The 21959-nt window shown below is 34.4% G+C and overlaps 5 protein-coding genes across 6 annotated transcripts; 2 read left to right on the top strand and 3 right to left on the bottom strand.

Moving 5' to 3' along the window:
• The first annotated feature begins 1024 nt into the window (after positions 1–1024).
• On the top strand, positions 1025–1559 carry LOC107410225 (protein CLAVATA 3). The gene is made up of 3 exons (XM_016017628.4): positions 1025–1100; positions 1189–1262; positions 1389–1559. Exons 1-3 carry the CDS (start codon positions 1025–1027, stop codon positions 1557–1559), a joined length of 321 nt encoding a protein of 106 aa, XP_015873114.4.
• A 1890-nt stretch (positions 1560–3449) lies between these two features.
• On the bottom strand, positions 3450–5148 carry LOC107410233 (pentatricopeptide repeat-containing protein At1g05750, chloroplastic). Its single transcript, XM_016017638.4, has one exon. The coding sequence runs from the start codon at positions 5022–5024 to the stop codon at positions 3465–3467; it is 1560 nt and encodes a 519-aa protein (XP_015873124.3). The 5' UTR covers positions 5025–5148; the 3' UTR covers positions 3450–3464.
• Positions 5149–7592: 2444 nt separating this feature from the next.
• Positions 7593–11083, bottom strand: LOC107410241 (G-type lectin S-receptor-like serine/threonine-protein kinase At4g27290). The gene is made up of 7 exons (XM_016017650.4): positions 9656–11083; positions 9446–9568; positions 9230–9348; positions 8917–9127; positions 8580–8817; positions 8350–8500; positions 7593–8250 (listed from the first exon to the last, which is right to left on the bottom strand). The coding sequence occupies exons 1-7, from the start codon at positions 10956–10958 to the stop codon at positions 7936–7938; spliced, it is 2460 nt and encodes an 819-aa protein (XP_015873136.3). The 5' UTR covers positions 10959–11083; the 3' UTR covers positions 7593–7935.
• An 846-nt stretch (positions 11084–11929) lies between these two features.
• LOC107410240 (receptor-like kinase TMK3) lies at positions 11930–15862 on the bottom strand. Its single transcript, XM_016017649.4, has 2 exons — positions 13012–15862; positions 11930–12777 (listed from the first exon to the last, which is right to left on the bottom strand). The coding sequence occupies exons 1-2, from the start codon at positions 15419–15421 to the stop codon at positions 12269–12271; spliced, it is 2919 nt and encodes a 972-aa protein (XP_015873135.3). The 5' UTR covers positions 15422–15862; the 3' UTR covers positions 11930–12268.
• A 1918-nt stretch (positions 15863–17780) lies between these two features.
• On the top strand, positions 17781–20677 carry LOC107410231 (histone deacetylase 8). 2 transcript variants are annotated; one of them, XM_025071118.3, is made up of 3 exons: positions 17781–18137; positions 18653–19212; positions 20273–20677. In XM_025071118.3, exons 1-3 carry the CDS (start codon positions 17873–17875, stop codon positions 20567–20569), a joined length of 1122 nt encoding a protein of 373 aa, XP_024926886.3. In that variant the 5' UTR covers positions 17781–17872; the 3' UTR covers positions 20570–20677. The 2 variants fall into 2 exon arrangements, with proteins under 2 accessions (XP_024926886.3, XP_015873120.3); XM_016017634.4 differs by having other exon boundaries at positions 17783–18137; positions 18629–19212.
• Positions 20678–21959: the final 1282 nt, after the last annotated feature.

The following is a 21959-nucleotide window of genomic DNA, read 5'->3' on the forward strand; positions in this document are numbered from 1 at the left end:
ATTATATACTGTACTGGGTTTTAGGTGGATCGGAGCAGTGGGCAACTTAATTAAATTATTTTGTTTTTGAAATGAATTAATTAAATTATTTGTAAGATTGCAATTGGGCAGAACCAAATAAGCCAGCTGCCAAATCTAGTGCACTTACGTCAGTCTAAAAAAAGTGTTTGAATTCTTAAGAGTGAAATCTGCAACCGCATCTTCTGCCTTATTAATACAAACCCAATAAAAGCAAGGATACTGAACCCAAAACACCCCATCAATCAGTCCCTTCTCATTTTCCATCAGCTCAAATCTTCTCCTCCTTTCCATACATATTTATACATAATACATTATACATATTATACATATATACATATTTGTAAGAAAGCAAAAAAAAAAATATATATATATATATATATACATATTTGTATCATCACCAACATATATTTATAACAGGGACATATATACACACACCCTTTTATAAATATGCATAGTCCCAACTCTCCAAGCCCTCGTACCCACTTTGAATCATGTGAAGCATAACGGAAAACTTATGATCGTACGGTTGGTATTTGACATTAATGACATCAACCATGACATCATATTCTCTGATTTGCAATCTGGGATATACCATTATTAATGGCTAATGCCAAGTGCAGCATGGGTTGGCACGTGCGGGGGCCAAGAGGGGTTTGGCACATGTGGGGAAATGGATGACGTGGCAGTGATAGTCCACTGGAAAGACGGCGCTGTCAATCTCTGGGTTAAATTTCGGCGTGAGCAGAGATTAGAAAAGGGGTCCTATTAGAGCTTATTATAGCTATCAGTATATTTGGTGACCTGGTGTCATAATAATAAATCTCTTTTAATCATTTCTCTACAAAATGGCTGCACCAACAATCATTTTTCCAATTCCAATGGCTTCTTACCGCCTCTATAAATTGGGTTTCTTGCTTGTTATTTCTAATTCCTACTCACTTAAGCTTCTAAATCTGTTATATTGTTTAACTTCAAGTTGACTAGTCCTTCAAATTTGTTGATCATGGCCTCCAAATCCATTTTCCTATGTTTGGCTCTCCTAGTGGTTCTGTGCTTGATAATGATGAATCAAGCTTCTGGTCAGTCCATCTCTCTCTCATTTCTTACTGTTTTATTACGTGTTGGAGTTTTAATAGTAATCTAAATAAATGTTTATATTTCTTTCAGGCTGCAATGGTAGTACCAGGCATGGTTGCTTGAATGCTGATGCAACTGTTGCCCTGGAGACTAAAAACAGAAAGGTCTAGCTATTACAATCTTTTCTTTATATTGATAATGCTCATATTTTTTTTCTTCAAGAAATATATGATTTATTTTCTCAAGTACTTAGTGTAAGTTGTTTTTTCTGTTTTCTTCATACATATTAGGTGCTTGGTGGTCTGAAAGAGAAGAAAGAAGAGCTGCATAAGTCAGCAAGCAGTGGAAATGGTGGAAACAACTACTTGATGGGTTGGGATTATCAGTTAAGGAAAGTTCCCTCTGGTCCTGACCCGTTGCACCATAACGGCAACAGCCCTAAAAAGCCTCGCACTCCATGAATATTACCATCTACTATTTCTATATATATGTATCACCAAAAGCTAATTAATACACTACTAAATGGAGGCGTTTTGCATGAAGCTTCAACCAGGCTGCAGCTAGTTTGATCTTTCAAGTAGATGGAAAATATTATTACTACTTTTTGGCTTAACAGTGACCTATAAAATATCAACCTCCTTGACTTTTTTATTTTTTGGTTTATTGTCCTTGTTTAATGTAAAGAATCCTACGCTTAATATTGGCGAGACTTAAGGATATCATATATATCTTTGTTTATAAGTGCATACAACTTCTATATATGCTTTCTTCTCAATGTTAGGTAGCTACTGCCAGTTTAGTAAGCTTTTATGAATCTCTCTCTTCAAAATTTGATTGGAAGAAAAGGAAACATACATATATAGCTAAAATTAGTAAACTCAAGAAAGAACATATTCTTTACTTATGAATATAATATTCATAAAACCAAATTTTTACTTTCTCTGATTAATGAATTGTTAAGTAAAAGTTGATTTGTATATCTGGTAATTAAGATAATGTACACTGCTGGGGGAAGTGACAGTATGGGTGTGGGTTTGAAACTTGGAAGGCAATGTGTCAATGTCAAAAGGTGACCATTTGTGCTCACTGCCTATTCCTGTATTAGAACAGAATCAGTGGATGGAGACGCACACATACGTGCTTCTTATATATGTGCATATATACCCAGCAATAGATAACTAACCTGGGGTGATCTTCAACAGCTTCTATTATTATATATAATCTGAAGAATCCAGATATAGTACAATCCATGATGATGGATGCAAGATTTATGTGACAGTGAAGATGCGTCATATTTGCCTGGGACATGACAGCAGTGAAATCACTTCTCATGTCAACAATTAATTGCATTAAATAAAACTAAAGTTTATCCATATAAAATAAATATATATATATATATGTGTGTGTGTGTGTGTGTGTGTGTGTGTGTGTGTGTGTGTGACTGTGAAGATAATATCTGATAAGAAAGGAAAAAGGTGAAAAGCAAAATAAATATGTATTTGGGTGTGCTTGTAAGGGAAACGACTTCATGCATGCCGACTGTAAGTCAGCGGAGAACAGCGCTCATGGTGCAATATATATATATATATATATTTTTTTTTTTTCCCAAGAGAACTCATTTATTTTCCCAAAAAAAAAAAGAAAAAAAAAGTTTAGGATAGATTAAATTTTTAGAAGACTAGTCTTAACCAGGATGCGTATTTCAAAACTGAGAAAGGTAAAATTGGAAGAGAAAAGGCCAACCTAGTTGCTAATCTTTTAGGCTGTAAAAGGGCATTGATCGTTTAAAATAAGTAAAATTGATATTAAATTACTATGTTTTTTCTTCTGTAAAAGGGCATTGATCATTAAGAATAAGTATTATTAATATTAAAATCACTCTGTTTTGTTGATCAACAATATTGAATAGGGTCTGACGGTGCAAGAGGTAGCGCCTAGAGACAGCCATGGTGAATCCTATAAGCTGAGAGTCACTCAACAACTTAAACTTGACGGCGCTGGCTCCAAAGAGGGATAACCAATTGTTAAGAGGGAACTGGACAGAGCTAGAAACTAGAGGAAGGCATTCGTACACCATTGCTAAGGTTACATTTTTCTAGTTACCATATAGAATGACCCATTTAGAATAACCAACAAAGTTTTGAATTTTGAATTACCAAAAAAAAAAAAAAAAAAAAAAAAAAAAAAAAAAAAAAACCCGTTTTGAATTTTCTGAAATTATGAAAATTACCAGAATAAATTTCCATTTTATCAAATGTTCTTTCTCACAGTAGTTTTAGTTTCACATCTTTTCAAAACAAAACAAAGCATAAGAGGATTTAGCTCTAGAGAATGACAATTGGTAGTATATATGGTATCAAAAAGTATCAATCAATTTCATAAGGGTTACTTCTAACGTTTTCAGGAATATATCCACATGCTTTTAGCTCCAGAGAAAGAAGCTCTAGCATTTCATATATACACTCTGTGTCAACATGAGACTTATCACCCGCCACAAATTCATGAATGTTACAGTCAATCTCTATCGAACTAAGTCCTGGTGTCTTCTGTACTCCAAGGGCCTTCATTGTCTTCCTAACCTTCCCTGCACCGTCCCATCTTCCAACTGCGGCATATATGTTTGCGAGAAGCACATAATTGGAGTCACCTCCAGGATCCAACTCAAAAAGATACTTCATTAACCTTTCAGCTAAGCTAACATCACCATGAGTCCTACAAGCAGCCAGCAATGACCCGACCACAACTTCATTTGGCTTCATTGGCATCTTCTCTATTACATGTAATGCATCTTCCAACCTCCCTGCTCGGCTGTAGAGATCCACCATACAACCATAATGCTCAATTCTAGGCTTGATTTTGTGAACCCTCTTCATGTTATTGAAGAACGAGAGTCCCTCATCGACTAAACCAGAATGGCTACAAGCAGTCAGAGCTCCAGTGAAGCTCACCCCATCAGGCTTGAACCCTTCTTTCTGCATCAAATCGAAGAATTCGAGAGCCTCCTCTGCATGTCCATTAATAGCAAAGCCTACAATGATTGAGTTCCACGATACCAAAGTCCGCTCAGGCATCTTCTCAAATACTTGTCGAGCGAATTGGATACACCCGCATCTGGAATACATATCTATTAACGAGTTGTTCATCCTAATATTGTCCTTGTAATCTTTGTTCATGATATACTTGTTAGTCCATAAGCCTAAACCAAGCGTTCCTAATTCAGCACAGGCATCAAGAACTGCAATCATGGTCACATAATCCGGTTTCACACCTGAGATTTGCATTTGTCGAAACCACTTCAAACTTTCCTCCAACCTCCCTCTCTTGATAAACCCACCAATCAAAGCGGTCCAAGAAATTGCATCTCTGTCAGGCATTTCTTCAAACATCTCAACGGCGCACTCAACCTCCCCATTTCTCATATACCCATCAATCAACGTATTCCAAGTCACCGTATTCTTCACACCCAGATCATCAAAAGCCAACCTAGAGAAATCCATGCGACCGCACTTGGCATACATATCAACAATGGCGGTGCCCACCATCACATTATCTCTATCCAACCCCGACTTCCGAGCATAACCATGAACCGAAGCTCCAAAACAGAGAATATCCAGAGGAAAATCAGCACAACCAGAGAGAAGCGTAATTAATGTAATGTGGTTGGGTTCAACACCGGTCAATCTCATACGGGCAAACTCTGCTGCAGCTTCAGATAATCGGCCATTTCGGCAATGGCGGGCTATGGAAGAAGTCCATGAAACGGTGGGGTCTATCTGTTTATGGGTCTGTTTCAGGGAAACAGAGCGTTTCTCGCGCCGAGGAGTGTTTGGGGAGGTGGGTCGGATTGTTGGGTTCGAAGGTGGGAGAGTCAGTGGTTTGGCAGGCTGAGGGAGTGTAGGTGGGAGTGTGTTCGCGGGAACACTCATATTTCTTGAAAATGAAAACGCCGTTTATAATCAGATTTATACTCAGCCTTACTTATATATGTATATTATACCGAATAAAATAGTATTTACAAAGCGTACTTTCATAATCATAAATATGAATAATTCCCATTCCCTCATTTGCTACTAATAGTCACCTTTGTTTCCGTTCAAAAACCTCCTTTAATACACCCACAAATCCATTACTATTAAAAAAAAAAAAAAAAAAAAAAAACTTCCATTAATCTCTTAACTTTACACACTATAATTAGGTAGTCCCACGTGCAATTTTGACGCTCTATTCTTTTCATTCTTGTATTATTATCAGAAAGCCCATGTAAAATATTGGGTGTTTCATAATTGCTATATATTGATTTGAGTTTATTTCAATTAATAAAAAAAAAAAATGTAAATGATTAAATTCACTGTGTGTATTTTAGAGAGGAAGTAATTGATTTGTTAATACTAAGAGTGGAAGTGAAATTGTTCAGTTATTTAGACGATTAACCATAGAGATGGAGGTCCTAGCTGGAGAAGTCAACTTTTTTCTTTTCTTTTTTTGTTTGAATATTCGTTGAAGATTGTTTTTTTTTTTTTTTTTGGGAGAAAAAGATTGCTTGGTATTTGGTGTTTCTAAATTTGGAGTTTTTATTTTTATTTTTTTGGGGCGTTTAATGTAATGTATTTAAGTCAATTTTATTTTATTAAACGTGAAATAGACAGATTTCATTAGTATAAGAAATAAAAATAAGATTTAATGTTTTTATGTGTATAATGTAATACAACCAACAAACCAGTTGTTTTTATATGTATCATGTAATACAACTAACAAACAAGTTGTGTAATGTGAAGAGAATCATATGAAGATTTTTTGCGTACAGAGACGGGAAATAGTTGTTCTTGTGCCTAATTTCCTAAGAAAAAAGCATTATTCTTGTGTGATTATTATTATTTTGGTATAAAAAATTGTTGCTCTCTTTTCTAAGTACCATATCAATCTTATGAATTAAACTCAGTTGACCAATGATATTGATCCTCCTATTACAGGAGAAACCAAGGCTTTGGCCTGAGGGGGGTCATGGCCCCTCCTCTCCCAATTTTTTTCTTTTAATATTTTATATATATTATACATATTTTTAAGGTTTTTTTTTTTTTTTGGATATACTTTAAGGTTTTTATCTTAGTTGTTAGTTGGCCCCCTTTATAAAATTAATTTAATTTCTAGTCTCCTAATCATATGTGGCTCCTAATTAATTAATTTTTAAAAATATTATATTAGAGAGTTTAAAATTATCTCTTCATCTAAACCTAGATAAATAATATATTTTTCATCCCATTTACACGGTATAATCTACGATACAAAGACAATAAATTAAAAAAAATAAAAATAAATTTTCTCTTTGTTTTCGGTATATATTGACTTTAAATTTTTAATTTATTTATTTTGTTTTAATTACATTTCATTAACACAAAGAAAATAAATAACTTCTACCACACAAGAAAATCAATAACTATTGTGTTTTTTTTTTTAAAAAAAAAAACTTTTATTTATAATAAAATAACATGTTTTCAAAAAAAAAAAAAAAAAGTGTATATGTTCATTTCTAAATGACTGTAGAGATTTAAAGGAAAAGAAGAATATTAATTTAATTTATATTTTGTTTTGTGTTTTTTGTTTTTTATTGTGAATTGATATATCATCGTATTAAAATATTATAAAAAAATTATACATACTTTATAATAGTATAAAATAAAATTCTGTGTTTATCTTTTTGTTATTATTAAATGTTGAACATGAAAATTTTTTGTGGTGGATATATATATATATATATATATTTTTTTTTTTAACAAAAGCATTGTCCCCCAAAGTCAAGGTCCTGGCTCTGCCGGTGGGAGAAACGGGCAGCAATTTCCTTCCTTCTCTGAAGGAAATTGCTGCGATATGGTCTGTTGAGTTGTTGACTCTTTCTTGGCCGTGATATGGATTGGAAGGCAATTTTCAAAGACTAAAAGAAAATACACAATCATTATAATCGACAAATTTGATCGCTAACCAATGTTTCAAAACCATTTGCTACACAATCATGCCCAAAATATAAACACCGTGTAATCTTCTTCTTCTTCTTCTTCTTCCTTGAACTTATTTGGTACGGGTCCTCTTTGCACAACGTTGTGCCTTGGGGGGATGCACTTAAAGTAAAAATACATAATTAATGTATTGAATTGGATAATTGGACACACCAAATATTAACTCATCTTTTATTCAAGAACAAGTATTAACTTATCTACAAAATTTTTGTTCTTTTAAAATTTCTTACTCCAACTTTGAAACTTTTTCATTTTTTTTATTCATTTAGATTTTATGTATGAAGTCATATGTTCTAAATGACAAGTGTTTATGCTTAATATTATTTTAGTTAATTAGTTTTTGGAAATTCATTAGTTTGAATTTGTTTGTTTTAGACTTTTTTTTTTATTAGTTTACTTTTTTTTTTTTTTTAAATTTGATTCTTCTTTTGCTTTCAATATTTTATTTTGTAGGAATATATCCCATTTCGCTAGCTAAATACATTTTGTAACCATGTTATTTGTATTTCTATAATCAATCACGAAACTGAAACCATCTAAAAGTGAATTTTCTTTTAAGATTATACAACATTGTTTTAAAACTCAAAAAAAAAAAAAAATTTGTATCACCATACTATTAACTGCTATTGAGTAACTTTTTTTTCTTTTTTCTTTTTCCTTACTGTGCAAGCAAGTGCTTAAAACTGTTAAGCCTTATAATCTTACACTACTTCATACCTAGTCTAATATAAATTTAAAATAGTTCATTCCAGTCTAATACAATCCTCTTAGTCAATGGATTATGCATACATATATGGAACAGAAGTTTGGTTAAATTAAAGAATCTCTATCTGCCATGAAGCAAGGTTATAGTAACAGCATTTTGTGAACCACATTCCTCGTTTCTTGATGCTAATCCATCATCATTTGAAGTCCTTTCGATGAAGAAACCGGGCTGTTTAGGCTGAGGCAATATTGCTGTTTCATTCTCTAACATGAAAATCACAGAAGACATTGTTGGTCTGTCTTTTGCAAACTTTTGGACACATAACAAGCCCACTTGAATGCATCTCAATACTTGACATTCAATGCATGACGATAGCACATTCATGCTTTCATCGACTAGATCCAACGCTCTCTCTTCATTCCAAAGCAACCATGCCTGTGATCACAATTTTCTTTAGCTTGGTCATTCATTATCTGTATATAAAACTGAAACTGCTATTCATATAAATATGCCTAAACATTGTTTTCTTTTTACATGTCCAAGAAGCCTGTGGTGGTGATCAGGATGAATGAACTTTGAATTCTTTTTTCCACTCACAATCTCTAGCAAAAGCACACCGAAACTAAACACATCAGATTTTACCGATAACTTTCCATCGACAGCATATTCTGGAGACATATATCCACTGCAAGAATAACATTTGTTACAAAACTATATATGTACATATTTAAGTAATGAAAAACGAAGAGCTTTTATTGACTAACTATGTTCCAACAATTCTTTTTGTTCTGGCTTCTTTTTCATCTTCCTTGAAAATTCTTGCCAAGCCAAAGTCAGAAATCTTAGGCTTGAAGTTGTGATCCAGTAAAACATTCCCTGCTTTAAGATCCCTGTGAATGATTTGAAGTTTAGAATCTCGATGGAGGTAGAGAAGACCTCTTGCAATCCCCATTATGATATTGAACTGCTTTTCCCAACACAATATTGTTCTTCTTTCGTTATCTGCATATCATTTCCAGCCTCTATGTAAAATCTATCTCTTAATTTCAAGTAAAATTAAGTAATCAAAATCTGCAAAAGAAAGCGAAGAGAGGTTCGAACCGAAGATAAAATGATCTAAGCTTTTGTTGGGCATGTACTCATAGATTAACATCTTTTCTTCTCCTTGAATGCAACATCCCAAAAGCGCAACGAGATTCCTATGTTGAAGCTTTGCAATTAACTCTATTTCGTTCTTAAACTCTTTCAAACCCTGTCCTGAATCGTTAGACAGTCTCTTCACAGCTATTTCCTGTCCTGTTGAGAGCTTTCCCTGCATATTGAGTGTATATATATATATGTAGACATCAATATTCCGGTAATATGAAGAGCAGAATCCATATGTTGAAATTACAATATGAAGGGACTATAATACCTTGTATACATGACCAAAGCCGCCAGCTCCAATCCTGTATTCAGGAGAAAAGTTGTTTGTAGCAGAAGCAACGGTAGCCAAATGAAATAGAGGTAATTCTATATCTTCTTTTTCGGTTCCTGAACCATTAATGATGAGATTACATAATGCTTCTCCAGTGAATTCATCAGTAATAGAGCTAAGAAACTTAAGAGTCAGGTGGAATAACTTTCTTACCTGATAAACCTGTTCTTATTTTCGCAATTATGCAGCATAGAAGAAGGCAAAAGAAACACACCGCGGAAATTGCCACTAGTATGGTCCTTACATTTTTCTTTGCGTTCTTACCCATGATGGATTCTAAAAACAAAGGCAAAAACCTCATCAAAGAGATATCAATAACATAAAAAACATATAGACATGTTAGAAGGAGGTTCATATTCCTACTTATTTCTGAAGCAGCCAAGCGAATATGAATAGTATCTTCACTGCCTTCTACGTTGAAGTATCTGACATCTATAAGGTCACCAAACCACATCAAGCAGCCGCTGCCTTTTCCTCTAACATCAGAATTAGCATAAGCTGTACAAGAACAGTTTTTCAAGCACGCTTTCTTACATTCTTGGATATTCATATACTTGTCCAACCAAAACTCCAACAAATCAGGCAATTTCACCCCCTCAATCTGTACAAAACCCTCTTCACTGTTGCAATCTAAATCTATCTTCCTCACACACCCATTTTTCCAATTTTGAGCTTCCCACTCTTGCTGAAACTTTGGTGTAAACCCCTGCAGACACTCACACACAGTCATAGTGTTAGTTTTGCATATAGCATTAGCACCACAGAATTCATAGCCATCACATGGAAGATCATATGCATCTGAGTATATAACATTCCATTCAGTGTTGTTGTTTTTTAACATATAAGGCAGCGCCAAGCCTGAATAATTCATTGTTAAGCGGGTAGTTGTACTTCTTGTGTTTGGCACAAACATGAAGTATTTTTCCCTGTCATTAATCACAATAATGGATCTAAAAATTGTATCGGTTAGAGTGGCGAAACCACTGAATCTAATTCCATTCCATGTCCCTGTTCTAAAAACTCTGGTCTGTCCCCTGCTGATGATAAATTGAGGTATCCCAGTTTCGTTCATCCTGTAAGTGAAATCGCCGGTAGACGGGTCATCAGGGCTTTTCCATGATGTTAAATATCGTTCTAGACCTTTGTTCAAGTCCCATCCAAACTTCTGGCCTTCTAAAAGTGTGTCTGTTGGATAATCAAAGCTCTGCCATGCAAACATCTCAGGGTTCATCGAGCTGTTTTTATCTCTCACTACGAAATTCCCAGAATCCAAAAGCTGAGCAACTGGATTGTGTAAGACCATAATTGATGTGTTTGAAGACCAAATAATGGTGCTTGTTCGGTTGAGAAGGACAAGGTTTCCATTGGTGTTTAAGGACAATGAAGCTCCATATGAATCGGTAAGTGGGTTATTTCTGTTTGCAACCCAGACAACTACTTCAGGGCTTCTCTTGTACCATATTCCAATGTACCTGTTGTTGGATTTGCCAGGAGAGAAGAAGCCAAGCTCAAATGTTTTGCCTGATGAAACTAAAGTTTTGCCTTCAGTTAGCGACTGTGTGGGAGTTAAGGTGTCAGAAGCCGCTTTGCATGGTTTCAAGAAGACTGGGAGAGACACCAGAGCTTGAAGGATGGTAAGCAATAGAAAATAGGTTTCCATTACCATTTATTTTTTGCTTTTTTCACAGACAGATCTGTGTGTGCAGTATATAATGTAGCTTCTTATCTGCAGGAAAGGAAGAGAGCTATACTTGTGCCTTGTTTCCAAACAAAAAAAATAATTCTTGTGTTATTGATTAGTTTACAGACCTAATTTTTTTTGTTTTTTTTGCTCCAAAATGTTGAAACTTGTTCCGTATGTACAGTGTCTACATCATATCAAGAAGGAAATTGGGACATCTTATTGTTTCTATTTAGATGTGAACCCAATTCTTCAATTTGGACCAAAACTATTATATATAGCAGCCGTCCTTAGACCACAACCAGTACGATATCCATCAAATCCGTTAGGAGAATCGATCAATTATTAACAATAGTGTTAAAAAAAAAAAAATGTTATTGGAATTGGGGTGCAAACTTTTTTAATTTTATTTTTTCACTTCTAGCGATTAGATAAGAAGTGGGGTTCACCATTATCGCAATTGAGCAATGGGCATGTGAAATTAGACATTAAATTCATCAGCATTTGCAAATGGGATCAGTCGCATCAAAGGTCCAAATCAAAGTAGCTCATAATACTTAGATTATCATTTTACCCCCCAAAAAAATAATAATAAAAAAAAAAATACTTAGATTATTATTTTTTTATTTGATATTGATGGAACAATTTACATCTTAGGTACGTCATTAATTGTTGGGTCCAAATACACCGACTCCAGCGCTGGGAGCATTAGCAAAACCATTTTCTCAGCTATATTCATGATCCAGGTATTTACATGAGATAAAATAAGCACTCCTAGAAACCTTGATAGCAAATATAGTGATAGCAATTAGCATGTGGTGATTATATCGACACTTTTATTAAAACCTTAAAAGCAACCAAGTTGTTGTTTCCTCTCCTAAGTGGTTAACAAACAATTCTTGAATTTTTTTTTCTACTCTCCATGTTGTCAAGGTTAAAGCCTTAAAAACAAGCAATCAACAAAAGTTTATGACGATAACATGAAAATTTATGTTCTATAAGATTCGACACATTTCAACATCAATGTTCTTTGCAAAAGGCAACATATATAAGACCAACCAAGTTGACAATCACACTCTATAAATGTATATATATAGGTCAAGGAATAATAAATAAAGAAAGTTGAATCAACAGAATCTCTATCTAAAACAAACCGTTGGAAATGATGATTCTCATAAGACTGCTCTATGAGGAAACATGATATGCGGTAACCAAAAAGAAACTTGTTGAAATCACAAAATGCATCCATTGAGATGAATAAGCAACTTATTTGCACTGATTTTAATTACCAATGCTCATCGGCCATCTGTAGAAGTGAAGGAGTCAGCGAATCCAATAGGCTTTGCTGGAATACTTCCCTTGCTGTCACTAAGACTATTATAGCTGACCACTCTGCTTTCTGCTTCCTGCCAAACCTTTAACATCTGTGGAAGTGGTAGGCTATAATCAATGCCCGAGAAGCTTTCTAATTCATCATTAACTGGCTTCCATTTCTCGACTAGTGGAGCTAGAACATTCACAGCATGGCCCATATCAGGCCGATGGTGTGGCTCCCTTGCAGTGCAATGTCCTGCCAGTTCAGCTATTACGCAGATGGTTCCAAAAGTATCTTCATCAGCTTTAAGAGCTGGATCAACAGCATCCATTAGCTTCTCTTTGCTCGACTTGATCCGCCAAAACCATTCAGCCAAATACCGGCTTTCCTCTGAGCGGCTCTCATCCAGTGCTATTAATCCGGTCAAGAGCTCCATTAGCACTACTCCATAGCTGAACACATCGACTTTTGTGGTGATCTTCCCCATCACTGAGTAAACAGAAATTACTTAAGCCAGGGATCTAGCTCAGACCACATTCAAGCTTATAAACTAACTACACTTTTCAAGAAACTTAAAACCATATTATAAACACCCGAAAGCATGAGTAGTTAAGGAAATAGTGACCTTAAATTAGACATAACTCATTTCGAATTCACACAAATAGAGCATGCATTTATATGCAGGAACATATGTTTAACTGGTCATTTGAAAGAAAGTCATACCTGCATATTCAGGTGCAAGATATCCAAATGTCCCAGCAAGCTTAGTTGCAACAGAATTTTTGCCATCAGGAGCAAGTTTGACCAACCCGAAATCTGAAACTTTTGCCCTGAAGTCATCCCCTAGAAGAATATTAGAAGATTTCAAATCACGGTGTATGAAAGTTTGGTGGGCTAAGCTGTGTAGATACTCCATCCCTCTAGCAACATCCAGTGCAATTGTTAGTCTCTTGCTCCAAGATAATGGCTCCAAATTCAGCTTCTTCCAATGGAAAAGATGGCTGCTAAGAGCACCTTGAGGCATATACTCATAGACAAGAAGCTTCTCATTGTCTTCAATGGAATGCCCCAAAAGAGAAACCAAATGCCGATGCCTGACCTTGGAAAGAACAACAATCTCAGCCTGAAATTCTTCCACTGCTTTGCTGCTAATCACCCCACCTTCCATTCTCTTAACAGCTACTTTTGTTCCATCTGCTAGTTCTCCTTTATAAACAGTTCCAAATCCACCTCTTCCAAGCTCATTTTCAGGTGCAAAATTTTTGGTCCCCTTTCGAAGAACTTGAACAGAGATAGTGAGGTTCCCAGCCTCAATGAGATGAGAGCTTTCAGTTCCAGTGCTGTTGTTACTTGCTGAACTATTCACGGTTTGAGTTAATAAACTTCCCGTGGTGTTATTCGAAACTGCAATCTTAACCATGTCGTCTGGATCAGTTGGATCTCTAGGATGAATTACGATGGAACTGGGAACCTCTGAGGTAGCTTTCCTCTTCTTACAGAAATATATACACAGAGGAATAAGCAGAAGAACTAAAACAACAACAACAGAAATTGCAGCCACAACTATAGCTGAATTAAATCTTCCGGAATTTTTAGAATGGGGTTCAACTTGGACAGAGCTAGAAGGGTTGGAAATTGAAGTTGGGGAAGGTGAAACAAATGATGGTGGTGATTGTTCACTACCTGATGATAGGTTGTGTGGTGGAGATCGTGAGCTATTGATTGGGGGGCTTCCAACAGGTGAAGCAGCTGGTGTAGATTGATTGGCAGCCAAAAGAGGATTCCCCAGTGTGATTACCTTCACACTATCATGAAATTTTGGTAATGGAGGCTGAAAATTGTTTCCACTTAAATCTAATAATCTCAAAGATTTCAATTCAGCAACAGTTTTAGGAATAGTACCATTTAGGTGGTTTCCTGCAAATCTTACTTCAAGTAGTGAATCTAACTTTGCAATAGAGGGACTCACAGTACCATTTAGGTTTTGTCCGCGCAAATTGATAACAGAAACCTCAGACTTTGGATTACAACTCAATCCCAACCATGGCCCTTTACATGGCTCATTCCCAGACCACTCAGCAACAAGATTTAAAGGGTATTTCACATCATGAAGAAAATCCAAAAGTGCAGTAACTTCTGGAGCACATAGAAGGCCAGGATCAGGTTGACAAAAATAATTGAAAGCATACGTAACATTACCAGCCTTAAACTTTGGAATTGGACCGGTTAGCAGGTTGTTGCTCAAGTCCAGTTTTTCAAGCTCCATATCTGCCAAGCTTAGAGGAACCTGACCAACAAATTTGTTTCCATTAAGGTTGAGTTCCTTCAGCGAAGTAAGATCACCAATTTTATCAGGAATTGTCCCCGTAAATTGGTTTCCATGTAGCCAAACTTGTGTCAACAATGTCATTGATGAAATTACATCAATTGGACCACTCATACCTTCACCATCTTGATCGTTCAACCATAAGATTTGCACCAACGAGGCTCCAAAACTCACCGGTATCTCACCGGTTAGTTTATTGTAGGAAAGTTTTAGCACTGTCAGAGAAGGCAGTGTCCCTAGGAATTCTGGAATTGGTCCAGCCAAATTACACTGAACCAGAGAAAGATTTGTCAATTGGACTGATTTCTGTAACTCATCAGGAAGAGACCATCCAGTACTTTCATTGAACGAGTTGTAATCCAAAGCCAAGACCCGGACACTGCTAAGCCCATCAAAGAAATCGGATGGGATTGTATCAAATTCATTGTTATCCAAATAAGCAAATTCCAACTCTGATAAACCACTAAAACTAGGCAATTTCCCATTGAACAAGTTTCCTTGGAGACCTAAATTAGAGAGCTTTGAGAGCTGATTAAAGTTCTGAGGCAGAGGTCCTTTAAGACCCAGACCCCTAACCTGAATCTGTGATATTCTGTCACCAGAACAGAAAACATGAGGCCATGAAGGAGGGCCGCAAGGGTCATTTCCATCATCTGGCCATTTCAAAAGCTCTGCATTCTCTAAGCCTTTCCTGAAATCGTTGATCACTTTCAGGTCATTGGGATCAGTGGCACCAAAAACCAGTCCCATTAAGAAGAAGCACAAAGTAAGAGAAATACATAGCCTTTTGCGTCCAAGTTCCTCCATGGCCACTCTCCCGCTAAAACTAACTGACTAAGAACAGTGAAACAATGTACCCAGAAAACCACATGAATTATGATCCTACCCAACTCTTATACCAAAATCAAATTGTAAAAAAGCCAAACCCAATTCAGAAACGCAGAGACAGAGTCATAAAAGGAGAAGAAAACATGACCTGAAATTGTGGTCACTCCATAGTTGAAGACCCATGTGGTGAGCAGGACAAAAGAAAGGTTTTTTTTTTTTTTTCCAAGGAAAATGCTGAGGATTGAAGAACCAAATGTGAAAGACAGGAAATTCAACTTTTAAGAAAGAGACAGGTAGAGATGGAGACGTTTTATTTAGGAGTTTTATCCATTAGTTTTAGAGAGGGTGAAGCCTCAAAAAAGTAAAGAGAGTAGTCAGTCCACTCCTTCTCTCTGCTATCTTTCATTTTTTCCTTTTCTCTTTTTGTTCTATTAATGTCTTCAACTTGCAACTTTTATTAATTCTATTTAATATTTTCAAGCTGTTTCTTTTACCATTTTATCCCTGCATTTTGGTGGGTCTACTTGAGTGGCATATCTTTTCCAAGTGGCTTTTTGTATTTTGCTGAATGGCATAATGATAACTGAACTTGCTAGCTTTCTGAATAAGTTTCAAGTGTGTGTCCCACTCGGGATACATGGGTCTCCACGAGGTCTCATGGCAGTCTCTCATGAATCAGAAGAAACTTCCGTTGATTAAGGATGAGATGGAATCCTTCACCAAAATAAATAAATAAATAAAAAGAAGATGTGATGGAGTCTTTGATATCTTTTTCTTTTTTTTTGGGGTGAAAGATGGAGTCTTTGATATCTGTCTTTGGAATTGATGGATACTTTATATTCCTACCAATCCTATGATAGGATTTGGCAGAATTCTTATATATTTATATTTTAATAGAACTTGGTGTTTTATAAAATATGGTCGGATTGCGTGTATTCTGATATTCAAAAACCAACCATCAAGTCAAAAGAGGTGGAAATTTTCAGAAGAAAGCAATAACAATATTGTGGTCGTTGTACCTTGTATGGCTGTTTAAAACTTTTATATAGACTTTTCTTAATTAGGGTTTCAGTGGAAATTGAATAATATAAAATAACTATTATTTAGAGATGAAATATAATATAATTATGATTCTAATTTTATCCTGATTAAACCATAAACTTCTAATTGTTTTGTAATTAGATAGGAATATTACCAATATAGATATTTAAGGAGTGATAAAATTTACTCCATAATACTTATTTATTTCATCATTATCCGTGATGCCTTTATTCTAGCCTTGTATGGGAAGAAAATTTATTACTTTAGAACAACTGCAAATTCACTATTATACTTTCTAGTTGTAGGAATTAGGGGTGTTGATAGTAAAAAAAAATGAATTTCGATGACTAAAATGCAAAAGTATAATAATTCCAGAGCTCATTAAAGAAAAAAAACCTACAAAATAAATTTAATGAGGACCACCAATGACATGACTTTTCTTCAAGCAGAGAAAAAAAAAAGAAAAAAAAGAAGAAGAGAAAATAGTAATAATATTGTCCAAAGATATTTTGAACACCCATGTCTGTTTTTATATTAACATCCATAATTCTTTAAAATATCCTAATTAATGAAAAAAAATACATGCTAGGACATAATTGGCATATATGCATATGGTAACGAAACATTTTTTTTTTTTTTCTTGTGGTACAATAGTGTTACCTTTGTTTTTTTATTTCATAACAATAATGTTACTTATTGAACATCTGTCATTAAAATAAAAAAAAAATAAAAAAATAAAAAAACCTATCATTTCATCTTTGTTTTACCCTTTTTTTTTTTTTTTTTGAGATATATATGTCGCTCTCCATATCAAGTGTGAGATTGGTTATAACCAGATAAAAAGAAAGAAAGAAAAAAGAAAAAAAAAATGAAAGCAACAATGATTTAATACACGCTAGAACATAAGAGCAATTTATATATTTATGCCTGAGGCAATATGCATATATATATATATATATATAAGTGTATATAGTAAGAAACAAAAATGTTTTGTTTTTTTTTTTTTTTTTTTTTTTTTTTTTTTTTGGAAAATGTAAGAACGATAATGTCACTTATTTACCAAAAAAACGAAAGAACGATAATTAATGTCACTTATTAAAGAAGTTGTTTTCATCCAATAAAAGGAAGATCTGTCATTTTTTTTTTTTAAGAAAAATAAATATTCATCTGTATTTTTCCTTCATTTTTTTTTTCTTGTTTTTGTCTTTTTCGTTTTTCCTTTTGTTTTTTTTTGGTTTTTTTTGGTTTTTTTTTTTTTTTTTGGGAGATATATGTCACTCTCCAAATCAAGTGGTGAGATTGGTTGTAACCTGATTAAAAAAATAATAATAAAATAAAAAATAAAAAAAATGAAGTAACAATACGGCCCTTGCGTTCAATCCATCATCAATGGCTTCCTCAGCTGCCACTCCTCCAGCAGACCGAATTGATGTATTCTGGCACGAGGGCATGCTTTGTCATGAGGCGGGCATTGGCGTTTTCGATTCTGGATTGGACCCTGGCTTCCTCGATGTGTTAGAGAAGCACCCAGAGAACTCCGACAGGGTCAAGAATATGCTTTCCATCCTCACCAGAGGTCCTATCTCCCCCTACATCTCTTGGCACTCCGGAAGACTTGCTCTCGTCTCTGAATTGCACTTGTTCCACTCTCCAGGTTTAAAACAAACCCACCACTACAAAATTTTCAATTTTTGTTGAATATTATGGATTTTTGGATTCCTCGGTCTCAGTTTACTTGTTTTTTTCTAATTGGGTTGTGCTTTATTTACTGAGTTGGGTTTGAAAATCAATTTCCAAGTGAAAGTTTACGACCAAAGTAAAGATATGTTTTTTAAGTTGAATGCTTTGGTTGTTAATTGTTATTGGTTTATGTGTTGGTTCATTTGTGAATAATGATTAATTGGGTTTTGCCTTAGAGGCATAGCTTGATGTAAAGTTTCTAACAATGTTAACTGTTAATGTCCTAGAACATGTAAATGGTCTGGTTGAAGTTTATAACCAAAGTAAAGTTGGTTTTTTTTTTCAGTTGAATGGTATGGTTGTTTATTGTTATTGGTTCATTCGGGAATAATGATTAATCGGCTGTTCCCTTAAACTCATAGCCTGATGTATAGTTCCAAACAATGTTAAATTTTAATGTCCTAGAATATGTAAATGGTCTGGTTGAAGCTGATAGAGATGGAGGAGGTAAGATGATTTGTGCTGGGACTTTTTTGAACCCTGGCTCATGGGATTCTGCGCTTCTTGCTGCCGGTACTACTCTATCTGCCATGAAGCATGTGCTTGATGGACATGGCAAAATTGCCTATGCATTGGTTAGGCCTCCGGGTCACCATGCACAGCCTACTCAAGCTGATGGGTACTGCTTCCTTAACAATGCTGGTCTTGCTGTTCAATTGGCTCTAAACCATGGCTGTGCAAAGGTTGCTGTGGTGGACATTGATGTTCATTATGGCAATGGAACTGCTGAAGGGTTCTACCGCTCAGATAAAGTTCTTACAATCTCCCTCCATATGAATCATGGTTCATGGGGTCCATCTCATCCGCAGACTGGATCTATTGAGGAGCTTGGTGAAGGAGAGGGGTTTGGCTATAATTTGAATATACCCCTGCCAAATGGAACAGGGGATCGAGGGTATAGATATGCCATGACTGAGTTGGTTTCCCCAGCTATTCAAAAGTTTGAACCTCAGATGATCGTTTTGGTCGTTGGCCAAGATTCAAGTGCTGTAAGTTTATCTTTAAGCTTCTTCCTTATTGTTAGATTGATTGACCAAGTAGATGTGTTGGAGAAGCTAGTCTAGATTTCATGCTTATGAGCTGATCTTATGAGAATTAAAACTTGGTTATTATGTATGAGGCAAATTAAACGGACTTGAGCATAAATCATGAACCATTAAAGTATGCTAGTTTCTGATACCCTGCTACTGAAATTGTTCGGTTTTATTAATACTTGACTAAAGTTGGGACCTTTTTATGTGATTAAGCTATCAGATGTATCCTGCTTGTGTGCAAAAATTTTATGAGTTTGTTTGTATACAGTTAGAAACTTTAGATACTTGTTGTTTGATTAATCATTCTGTAGCTATAAATATTCTCCACTTCAGTCTTCTTTTCGTGGTGGGTTGCTAGTGGATTACTCCAGTGTAAAAAAGGTGTTGTATTCAACATGTAGGTTTCTGCAAAACTGTTAATATGTCAATTTAAGTTTAATGTTAACTGATTCTGCAGACAAAGCATTAGTATTTTAAGATGAAGCAGAGTTGCACAATTAAAAAAGGATTAGCAGGTCTTATGTGAGGTTTGATTATCTTAAATTGACAATAAACTGTAAGTTTATAGTTTCTAGTTTCTGAATGAAGATCCTGTAAGTTTATAGTTTGGTTATGTATAAATATTCTTAACTGGTCTTCAATAAACTGTAAGTTTATAGTTTCTGAATGAAGATCCTGTAGAGAATTACAATAAAGTCAACAATGCTAATTTGCAATCATATTCCATAACGCTAGAAACAGTTTGGTTATGTATGCATTTCACAACTCTGCAAACAGAATCCACAGTCACGAGCTGAAGGAATTTTAGACTTCAAGTTGTGTATGAACTAACAGGTCTGATTGCTGAAATACAGTCAGCAAATAATAAAACATGTCTAACATTGAATGACTGTAATTTACTCTGCTCCTATCTGTTGTCACTATTGATTGCTATACTATAGTTTCTGTAAGCATGTTTCTGATAAACAAAATAATAATAATAATATGAGTGTGTAAACTGATACTTGTGCTTTAGTTTGATCCAAATGGAAGGCAATGCTTGACAATGGAGGGTTACAGAGAGACAGGGGGAATAATTCGAAACCTGGCAGATACACACTCTGGTGGACGCCTTGTTATTGTGCAAGAAGGAGGATATCATGTAACATACTCAGCCTATTGTCTTCATGCAACACTTGAAGGTGTGCTCAAGTTACCATCTGCTTTATTGTCCGATCCCATTGCATATTATCCAGAAGATGAGACCTTTTCTGTAAAAGTAATTGAATCTGTAAAAAGGTACCAGAAAAGCATTGTTCCGTTTCTAAAATGAGCTTAAATTTGGAGTAGTTTGCTTTGAATCCCATTTTCTGTTTGTAGTTTTCCTATCCGGTATATATGACATATTTAGTCAATTCAAAAAGCTTGTTCTTTTTTGTAAGGTTGTGTAAATAACTTTTAGCGCATAGTACTGAACCCCTCCTGCCCTAACCTAAGTTTATTTACTTGATCTTTATTAATATGTAATTTAATTAAAAAAAATTATGCTTTACAAATTTTTTAATTTTTTAAATATATCTTTACATCTATGAAAGTTGCATACTCATTAATATATCTGGCAATTTTCACATTGCGCCCCCATACCAACCAAATAATAATTTTTCTTTGGTTGGTGAGTACTAATTTCTTTTAAATAACAAATTTACCATGAATTCTTACAATAAATCTCGCCAAATCAATAAATTTTGTTATACTTAATGTAATTCACAATTAAATATCAATCATTTTTACATAACTAGAACTGATTGTGAACATGATATTTTTATATGTCAATTTACCTTCCAATTTTATACTTGACATACAAAATAACTTTATCATTTGTATAAAAAAAAAAATATATATATATATATATAAATAATAATTAAAAAAAAAAAGCCCTGTCGGTTTCACTCAGGAAATGTTATGATAAAAAAATATTTTTACAAAAAAAAATAATAATAATAATAATAAAATAAAATAAAATATAGGGCTAGTCAATAAATGAGTACTTACCATATTGTAATTTTTCTCTTTAACTTTTTATTTTGCCTTTTCTATGAAATATATAAATATATATATATATATATATATTTTTTTTTATCCTTTTAACGATCTTAAATACACTTTCTAGGGGTGGCTCACAAAGTCTAGAAAAGGATGAAGTACAAGGACGCACAAACAAGTCAACAAAAGGCGACGCGTTTTTGAATTAATCATATTCATAAGGACTCGAATAAAGTGTAAATATTATATCTCATATTAATTATCATATAAAAATATATACTTTAAAAAAATAATACATGCTATATATTTACTTTATTTTATTTTTTTAGACATTGTGGGGAAATTAAAGTCTATTTTTTTATTTAGAAATTCCTAGAAAGATGGAATAAATCCAACTCAAGGCATCAAAAGAACAAAGACAACCTGATATGCTTGTTTCCATGAAATTAATATTATAATAAAACAGTAATGAAGTATGCCAAGGGTAAGTATAGGTTTAGTTGAAATTTTCAAATAATATAATCCTTTTAATAATTAAATAGAATTTTCTGAAAACATCAACATAATATTGTAAATTGTAATGGGCAATAATATTATTTGTCCTCGTTCATCTCAATTATTTTGATTTTGTCAGGATACGGTTGGAAGTCACACATGGGTTTCTCCCCCACTCTGTCCCT

The sequence above is a fragment of the Ziziphus jujuba genome, chromosome 10, assembly GCF_031755915.1.
Source record: "Ziziphus jujuba cultivar Dongzao chromosome 10, ASM3175591v1".
Lineage (NCBI taxonomy): Eukaryota > Viridiplantae > Streptophyta > Magnoliopsida > Rosales > Rhamnaceae > Ziziphus > Ziziphus jujuba.